Consider the following 9620-nt stretch of genomic DNA (forward strand, 5'->3'; position numbering starts at 1 on the left):
TTGGGACAAACATAACTTTCAACTTAAAACTCCAAATTGAAATCCGATTTCACTATTTTCCATTAGGGACCTCCTATTTCTTATTTCTACAGCCAAATTTACACTTTATGCAGTTTAGCCCCTAATGTACAAAACTTTCAATTAGCTTTACAATTTGGCTCTTTTTCATCTCTAAGCTTAGAATCTATCAATTTAGCACCTAAAACTTCCAATTCTCAACTATGGCATCTTTCAAAAATTTAATGGTTTTACAAATTGATACACGTGTTACCTAGATTAAGCTCCTATGATCTCAAAAACATAAAAAACGTAAGAAAAGAACTAAATTGAACTAACCAATTTATGGATTGAAAGCTTGAATGTGCGTCAATGGTGTTTCTTCTTCTTCATCATCTTTTTCTTCTTTAAGTTCGGGTGGAGAAGATGTATTTCTCTCCTCTCCCGCCGAACAAACATATATAGAAATAGTTTAGTTAATTTAGTAATTATCCTTAGTTTAGTTAAATAAACTTAATTAAACAATAATTAACACAAATTTAGAAATTCGTTGGTTTGAAAATTAATTGGTTTAATATTTAAAGGAGGAACTGATATTGACAAAATCAAGCAATCAAAAGAGGTAATTAGTTTAGTTAATTTAGTAATTATCCTTTCATCCCAACTTAATTAAACAATAATTAACACAAGTTTAGTAAATTTAGTAAATTTCAAAATTGAAAATTAATTGGTTTATCAACACAAATTTGCATACTAAATATATTTTGTCAAATGTATTATTTAATTATAGTTACTACTAAAACGACATAAATAACTTAATCAATATTCATTTTCATGAATAAATAAGATGCTTAAAACAATAAGTAACCCATGGAATCAAAACTTCAAAAGAAAGCTATCTCAAATATTTAAACCATATATCAAATTGATTTAATATTTAAAGATGTTATTGTTGAGAAAAGTGTAAAGATAGAGATCTAATCAAGTTGATATACTTTCATTATTCAATGTTAAGTCTTGATGATTTTATCAAGAAGTAAGCAAAGTAAACTCCCATAGTAGATCTTGAACTCAATCAAAATTTATTCAATAGCAAACTCTAAGAGTGGATCTAATCTTTCATAAACCTTAAGAACATAAAAATAAAATAAGTTAATCAAAACAATTATAATTAATCATGAATTAGTTAAGAAAATTAATCGATATGAAACATAAGAAACTTCCTATAAAACTTTGCGTCCTTTGTCAAATATCTTGAAAATCATGGAGGATAAAATTGATCGTCGATAAAAAAACTATCACTTAGAGCAAAATCATGCTAATGCATATTATAAATTAAGAGAATTGTAGAATGAACAAGATAGAATAATAGAAAAAAAATAAAAGGATAATTCAACTTTTACTTGGATACCAAAAAGCTTATACATGCCCTTTATTTACAGGGCCTCAATCATTATAGGTTACAAACATATAATAAAGATAATTACGGTCTGTTTGATTGACGGAATTGATTTTCCGGAAAATCATTTTCAACTTTTCCAGCGTTTGATTGGCGGAAAACATTTTCCATTTGGAAAATGAACTCCAAAACAAGGGAAAATGTGTTACATTTTAGGGAAAATGTCTTACCCTTTCAATTTCCGTAAGACATTTTCCGTGCTCTCCTCTCTATCGCCTCCTTTATTCCTTCCTTCATTTCCGGTAGAAAACTGCTTCTATTTATCGATTTTCCAGTAACTTGTTTTTTTTAACACAATTACAAATAATTTATTTGATATTAGTTTTTTTCAATTTATAACGATTAATATTGTAGCTTAATAATTGAGTATTATTATAAATAAATCATTGCAATATATGTAAAAATAATTTAAAATATAAAAATTATTAATATATATTAATATATGTAAAACAACTTTTCCAAAAATATTTTCAAAAATCACAAGCAAAGCAGAAAATATTTTACATGATTCAATCAAACACCGTAAAATATTTTCCAAGAAATCATTTTACAAAAAGTAAAACATTTTCCAGAAATCATTTTACGGAAAATATTTTACTGGCAATCAAACAGACCCTTAAAGTGCGCTATAAATTCTTTAAGAGCTACAAGAGATACAAAAGAATAAATTTAGGGGTTTTGAGAGTTTACCAACATCCATTTATCAATGGATTTACGATATATATCTTATTCTTTTGATATAAAATAATCAAATAAAAACTAGTTTTAAATAAATAATAATAAAATAATAAACAAGTTTTAATTGATTTATTAAATGAACTTGATCATAAATATAAATAAATTAAATAAACTTTACCTTAAAATCTTATTTTAAAGGACAAAAACCAAAATTTTCGTCACACTATTTTAATTTACCTATTTGATAATTTAGCACACCCCCTCCCTTACACTCTTTGTTTAACAAAATGGCCAAAAAATGGAACTTTTCATCATACTCTTTAAATTTACCTATTTGATAATTGAGCAATGAGCACACCCCCTCCATTACACTCTTTGTGTAGCATAAATGGTCAAAAAAACTGAATTTTTCATCAAGACTCTTTAAATTTACTTATTTGGTAATTTAGCACACCCCCTTCCTTACATTCTTTATTTAACAAAAATGGAATTTTTCATCATACACTTTAAATTTACCTATTTGATAATTGAGCACACCCCTCCCTTTCACTCATTATTTAACATAAATGATAAAAAAACTAAATTTTTCATCAAACTCTTTTAATTTATCTATTTGATAATTGAGCACACATCTTCCTTAACCCTTTTATTTAACATAAATAGTAAAAATACCCAATATTTCATCACACTTTTTTTTTGGTGAAAACTTAGTTAAACTAAAAAAGTAAACAAAAACTTAAATCTACCTTCTTACTCAACAACTGTTTCTAAAATTTGTTCAGACTCTCTGTTTAAATTTTTAGATGGATCCCACGCATGGAAATTGATATACTCTCTTGCCCAACAAATAAATATTTTGATAGTCTTTGTTAAACTTCATGATAAACCTTAAAATTTTTTTTTATTTTATTTTTCCATACACGCTCCAAGGCAGGCTAAGGAATTTTAGCCCATGGCAGCCACTCTTTTAATTTGCCTATTTGATAATTGAATTTAAAGCGAGGCAAAGCCAGAAAGTAGCGGGAAAATTAAAAAACCCAACCCCATTTTAATTCTCTTTCTTCTCCTTTGCAACCAAAAAGCAGGAAAAAGAAGGGAGAGAAAAGAAAATGGAAGAATCGAAATCCAAAGAGAAAATTTGTTGGAGAAAAGAAGTAGATCAGAACTTAAAGCGGCTCCAATCACTGCTCTTCGGCGCCGAGCTCTGTCTCGAGAAGCGGGAATTCCCGGAGGCTCAGCTCCTCTTGCTTCGGCTTCTCGGCTTCCTCGATTCCTTCTCTCACTCCGAAGTCGATCGGACCTTCACACGTCCCATTCGTGACGACGTTGTCTCTAAGCTCGACTCGGCTCGCCGTGCCCTGGTCCAAGAATCTGATCGGTATTTATGCATACTCATGAATTAAATTTTAGGTCTCTAAACCTATTTGTTGTTCAATTGAATAAGCTGAAATTCTAGTATAATTGTTTTCTTCGATATTTTTTGCTATTAGCTGCTTTATTTTATTTCCAATGAAGATTGATTATAGGGAACCTTTTTGGTTTAATGTTAATATTACGCATTTAGATCTTGATCTTTGTTGTTGATAAAGTGTACTAAGAATCGTGTACTTCCAGCCGAGCATTTGAGCAAGCAGGTAAAGCTCCTGGTTGTGTTTTTGGGATGAAAGGAGGTATTGATATCGACAAAATCAAGCAATCAAAGTATTTCTGTACGCAGCTTCAGCAATCTAAGGGAAAGGTTCTAAATGAATTGGTATATCAATTTACCTGCAATTTTGTTCTGTAAAAATATTCATTATGTCATATTTATATGCATTTGGAGTTCCTTTCTGAAACAAAGCCCATATATTGCAAGTAGTCTTTTTTTTTTTTTTAAATTTTTATAAATAACCTGTGCTCTGACTGTTTTTCAGGGAGGACAACAAGATAAGTTTATTAACAAGCCGTCTAAAGCTATGACACAGGCCAAGTTGACATCTCTGTATGGAAACAAAATTACAAGAGCAAATAATTGCTCATACAAAAGTTCTTTGGACTCCAAAAATAGCAGTTCCAAAGATTGTTTTATAGTGGAAAATGGCCATTCTTATCACAACTTTCCTAGGGGACATAGTGTTTCAAACTTTGCCAAAGTTGAAGAGGAAGAAAGAGTACATGGAAATAGCTTTGGGACAAAGCGTGCATATAAAGAAATCTGTAGCCCCAGAAACAACACTGCAAGGTCACCGCCAAGCAATGAAGAATTTAATGCTGATATTTCGGGGAATGCGTTTGTAACAGCAAGAGCAAAACTGGTATAATACAAAGCATTGGAGATTTGGCATGTATAACTGCCAATTGTTCCAATATTTTTCCTGAAGCATTTGGAAGTCAAATTTGTTTTACATGTTCTTGCCTTACTCGCATACATTCCATTATTGATCCCTTTCTTATAGGAAATGGATGTGAGACAAAAACGAGGGCTGGCTGGTTCTCCAAGTGCTTCTGTCTCCCCACAGAATGATACCAATTTCAGTTCTAGAGGTTATGGTACAAAATCCTATGGGGTTTCGCGACGTGGAGTTCGTGGTAATTTTGTACCCCCCATAAGATCTAATGGTGGCAGCATTGGAAATGTGACATCACGGATTGGTGGAAAGAGTGATGATGCATTAGATGACTCAACAAGGACATGGTGAGTGATGTAAATTCTTCAAAGGAAAAATGCAATTTAAGTTATTTCCTTGTGCATTGCCCATGCTCCTATGATAATGAATAAGTATTGAAATTTCATTATCTGGTCTGGAAGGAGATTCAACCGTGTAAGGTTTCTTTTGATAAAAGAATTTCTTACAGATAAACAAGCTGTAATGCCTTCATAGACATGTATTAATCTGATCTTAGGAATTACTTTTTGCTCATATCACAAGGATCTGTTTTCAAATATTATATGGAATGGCATAACTGAGACGTCTTATGTTGTCTCTTCACTTGTTTTAATGGTTATACGTCCAGCTTGGAACTTCTTTGTGGTCCTGATGGTGAACTTCCAGAAAAACTAAGGAATTTGGAACCTCTCCTTATAGAGCACGTCAGCAATGAGATCATGGATCGAGACCCAAACGTCCGATGGGAAGATATTGGTATTATAAGATACATGAAACTTGCTTTTCGGTTTCATCTTTGGTTGAACTTTGTGCTCATCTAAAAATCTCTCTACTTTTATGTTTCTCCTAAAAATGTTGCAGCCGGCTTGGAGCATGCCAAAAAATGTGTGACAGAGATGGTAATATGGCCTTTATTACGTCCCGACATATTTAGAGGCTGTCGCTCTCCTGGAAGAGGTCTTCTTCTCTTCGGTCCCCCGGTAAATATCTTTTAGTTCTCTAAAAAGTAAATGTTCGTATCATGGGTTTATGACTTCTCAGTGAACACCTATTATACTACAGGGAACAGGCAAAACAATGATTGGAAAAGCTATAGCTGGTGAAGCAAAAGCCACATTTTTCTACATATCTGCTAGTTCATTGACAAGCAAGTGGGTATGTTTCTGGCCCCTGTTTATCTTTAGCAATACATTGCACGTCTTTTTGAAATGCTGCAAGGCTTGTAACTTGTAACTCTAACATCCGCAGTAAGAATGTAGATTGAAATTTCTTAAGTTGCTCCGAACATTTTTCCAGAGGTTACTCTTTACTTTATCCTCTACCAGAGATTATATTGAATAAACTATAATGGGTAGCATGGCACTGGTGAATGCAGATTGGAGAGGGTGAAAAGCTAGTGAGGGCGCTTTTTGGAGTGGCTAGTTGTCGTCAGCCGGCTGTTATTTTTGTTGATGAAATAGATTCACTTCTATCTCAGGTTAGGTTTACCTTATTGCTCGTAAAGACAAACTTGATTTGGTATCAGGTGACCTTTGACTGCAGTACTGTTTTTCTCAGATGATTGGGTATTTGGTCACACTTGATGATGAATTTATGTAAATAAAGAAGGAGCAATTTTCTTTTGATTGATAAAATTTTCATTTCTTTTAATTTTTCCAGCCAGTGAAGTGTTCTTCTAAAAGGTTATTTTATTGTGGTTACAGCGTAAGTCAGAAGGTGAGCATGAATCAAGTAGAAGGCTCAAGACACAGTTCCTCATTGAAATGGAAGGCTTTGATAGTGGCAGTGAGCAGATTCTTCTTATAGGTATTGTTGAAATTATTAATTCATATATGTTTGTTGGCAAATGGCAAAGGCCTCATTAAATGGACCTCCTATAGGAAATAAGAGCTTTGGAACTCTACTAAATACTTAATTCTTTCTTGGTTAGAAGAAAACTTGTTCAATTGTACGATAATTATGATTGCATCTGATAAGAATGAAGTAAATATGAAGATACATTCAACATTTCAATTTTTGGATCGGGCTTCAATCTCTTCAAATATGGTGAGTCGTATCAAGCAATTGTATTACATATTTGTATGATCCAGGAGCAACAAATAGACCTCAGGAACTAGATGAAGCAGCAAGGAGACGACTTACCAAGAGACTCTACATTCCCCTTCCTTCATCAGGTGCAACTTACATTTCTTATCTAATCTTACTTCATCCATTTATGGCAAAGAATTCTTTTCTGAATCAGTTTAACCGGTAATGAAGAAGCAAGAGCCTGGATTGTTCGTAGTCTGTTGGAGAAGGATGGACTGTTCAAGCTCTCAGAAGAGGACATCAGTGCCATATGCAGGTTAACTAAAGGTTAGCTTATCTTCTCTTGGCTGTTGAGCTGCTTTGTTTTACCTTAGCTATCGTTTTGAAATTGCGTTGTTCGGTACCTTTGCTTTGCAGGCTACTCAGGATCTGATATGAAAAACTTAGTAAAAGATGCATCTATGGGACCTCTTAGAGAGGCTCTAAGACAAGGCATAGAAATTACACAGCTGAAGAGAGAGGATATGCGGCCTGTAACCCTTCAGGTAATGGACATTCAAAGTCTGCACTAGAAAGCACACATGTCTACGAGGTAAAACTTTTCATCAGCTTAATCATTTATAACTCGTCTTCTTAATGTAGGATTTCGAGAATGCATTACAAGAGGTAAGGCCCTCAGTTTCTATGAACGAATTAGGTACATATGAAGAATGGAACAAACAATTTGGAAGCTTATCGCTCTAATGCTTGAACAAGGAAACAAAAGAAAACGGAGAATGTTTGGCAGAAAAAGAACTACGATAGTAATTTCCATTAATTTCCAGTTAATTTCCATTAACTCGAAAATAAATCATCCTAGATTTGCAGCATTGGTTCGTTTTCTCGTTTCTTTGTGTCAAAACAAGAAGAGTGAAATAAACCTCAATCTAGTTAAAGCAAGAGCTTGAGTTATAATGGTTCTTTTGAATATTGAAACAGGGAAGTTAATCAAAGGGGAGGAGAAATAGGTAAGGTTAATCTTCAAGAATCAATTCAGGTGACTTAAATAGTTCCAAACACTCGTGCATGTGATGTAGCATTCTGACTAGGAATTGAAGATAATTATCTATGTTCAGCTTCTACAGTCACAGATTTGTCCCCTGAAGGATAATCACATGATTTTGATAAATGGTCTTGATCGATGCAAATGGTTATGATTAAATATTTGATGAAGATTTTATATTATGTGTTTGTTTTAGCTAAGCATTTTCTCCTAACTATAATACAGATGAAACATAATGGCATATTAGCATCTTACATTGAATCACTAATTTTTGCTTTTTATCTTGAATGATCTCTTTTCTGAATCACAACCTTTAGTCCTCCAGCCATATGAGCTGTCAAGAGTGGCATGAAGACTGGCTTTTCTGAAACAACCAGTTTGATTTCAAACTGTCTAAGTATGGAAGCCGCCACATAGTTCATCTGAATGAAAGCCATTTCCTTCCCAAGACAAACTCTTGGACCGGCCTGAAAAACTGGGAACTTGTATGGACAAACCTTCTTTAGTGATCCTTCATGGTAGCTTGTTGGTTCGACAAACCATCGGCTTGGTTTGAATTCATACCAGTCTTCCCCCCACAATGCTTCCATCCTCCCCATTCCGTAGGGAAAATAGGTCACCCTATCTCCTGCCTGGACCGGAGTGCCATCAGGCAACAAGTCATCCGCCATGGCATGCTTGGAGTCCCAGGGCACTGGTGGATAAAGCCTCATGGATTCACAAAGAGATGCTTTTAACAATTTAAGTTCCTTATTCAATGATTCATAATCTAACAAGATTTTCTCCCTATTGTTTATCTCTTTCACAAGCTCTTTCTCTATAACTGGATGGCAGGAAAGCAACCAGAAGAGCCATGTCATTGCTGCTGAAGTTGTATCCCTTCCTGCCATGATGAAGCTTATGACCATATCTCTTGTCACTTCCTTATCATTGCCTGCTGATATCAACCTTGACAAGAGGTCTTCACCATGATTCTCTCCACTTTCATCAATCTTTCTCTTCTTGCCACGAATGATTCCCTCAACATATGTACGGACTTCCTCCACGGCATTCTTGAGCCGTTTCTCTGATCTGACCCCAACCCATTTCTTAACCTTCCAAACCAAGAACAAAGGAGCTGCTCCACGCTTGGCGGATATCTTTGATGCCGTGTCGAAAGCTTCATTGAGAGGCGAAACAGGCTGAGAAGGATCTAAACAACAACGATCCACCCCTAACGAGACCTTGCAGATCATATTAAACGCAAGTCTTTTTAGCAACTCCTGCAGGTCCACCACTTCTGATGTCTCAGCTAATGACTCTAACAAAGGTAACAAATTATTTTCGACCTCGTCCTTCAATGTACTCATCATAAATTCTCTCAAAAAACTGGTGCTGAAAACATGGCTTGCTAACTTCCTTTGCATCCGCCAAAGCTCACCATCCACATTGAATATCCCGTAGCCAAGAAAATCACCTAGTATTTCAGTGAAAGGCTTGCCTTTAGGGAAATTATTGAAGTTGGTTTTCAGCACGTATTCAACATTCTTAGAGTTTGTTGTCACGATAGTTCTTGGAGCACCGAACCGGTTGATGACAACTGTATTTGTGGCTGATTCTGTGAGGAGCTCCGTATACCAATCTAACAAACGATGGCGGTTTTTATAGAAGGAAATCAAGCAGCCGAGTATAGGATATGTTGGGGGGCCATCTGCTGGCAATTTTGGTGCTTTGCAGATTTTACATAACATTACATGCAACCAAGAGAAAAACACTGATATGAACACAAACTTGAGGGTCGGAACACTAAAGAGGGACGTTAATATTTCCATGGTAGCCTAAAGATTAACTGATGGTTCTGCAAACTAGAATTTGAGGAGATTTATGAGAAATATATCAGCTTTTCAGCTGCCAGTGCTGTTCGTTTTAGAAAAAAAAAGTATATGTTTTTGTAGTAAGGGATAAATCTCAAAAGTATACATCAATTTTGATTGAATGTGCAATTGTGTACATGAATTTTAATTTGATGCAATCATACACGCGAAACTCTAAATTGTGGTTTAAATATATA

The 9620-nt window shown here is 34.4% G+C and overlaps 2 protein-coding genes across 2 annotated transcripts; one reads left to right on the forward strand and one right to left on the reverse strand.

Moving 5' to 3' along the window:
* Nucleotides 1-3053: 3053 nt before the first annotated feature.
* LOC105798445 (ATPase family AAA domain-containing protein FIGL1) lies at nucleotides 3054-7482 on the forward strand. Its single transcript, XM_012628501.2, has 13 exons — nucleotides 3054-3512; nucleotides 3749-3887; nucleotides 4048-4428; nucleotides 4570-4808; nucleotides 5129-5256; nucleotides 5362-5480; nucleotides 5563-5655; nucleotides 5876-5977; nucleotides 6204-6306; nucleotides 6591-6674; nucleotides 6760-6855; nucleotides 6946-7073; nucleotides 7171-7482. Exons 1-13 carry the CDS (start codon nucleotides 3244-3246, stop codon nucleotides 7270-7272), a joined length of 1983 nt encoding a protein of 660 aa, XP_012483955.1. The 5' UTR covers nucleotides 3054-3243; the 3' UTR covers nucleotides 7273-7482.
* A 236-nt stretch (nucleotides 7483-7718) lies between these two features.
* Nucleotides 7719-9413, reverse strand: LOC105798446 (cytochrome P450 94B3). The gene has a single exon (XM_012628504.2). The coding sequence runs from the start codon at nucleotides 9379-9381 to the stop codon at nucleotides 7849-7851; it is 1533 nt and encodes a 510-aa protein (XP_012483958.1). The 5' UTR covers nucleotides 9382-9413; the 3' UTR covers nucleotides 7719-7848.
* Between the last annotated feature and the right edge of the window lie 207 nt (nucleotides 9414-9620).

This window comes from Gossypium raimondii, chromosome 9 (assembly GCF_025698545.1).
Source record: "Gossypium raimondii isolate GPD5lz chromosome 9, ASM2569854v1, whole genome shotgun sequence".
NCBI classification, from domain to species: Eukaryota; Viridiplantae; Streptophyta; class Magnoliopsida; order Malvales; family Malvaceae; genus Gossypium; species Gossypium raimondii.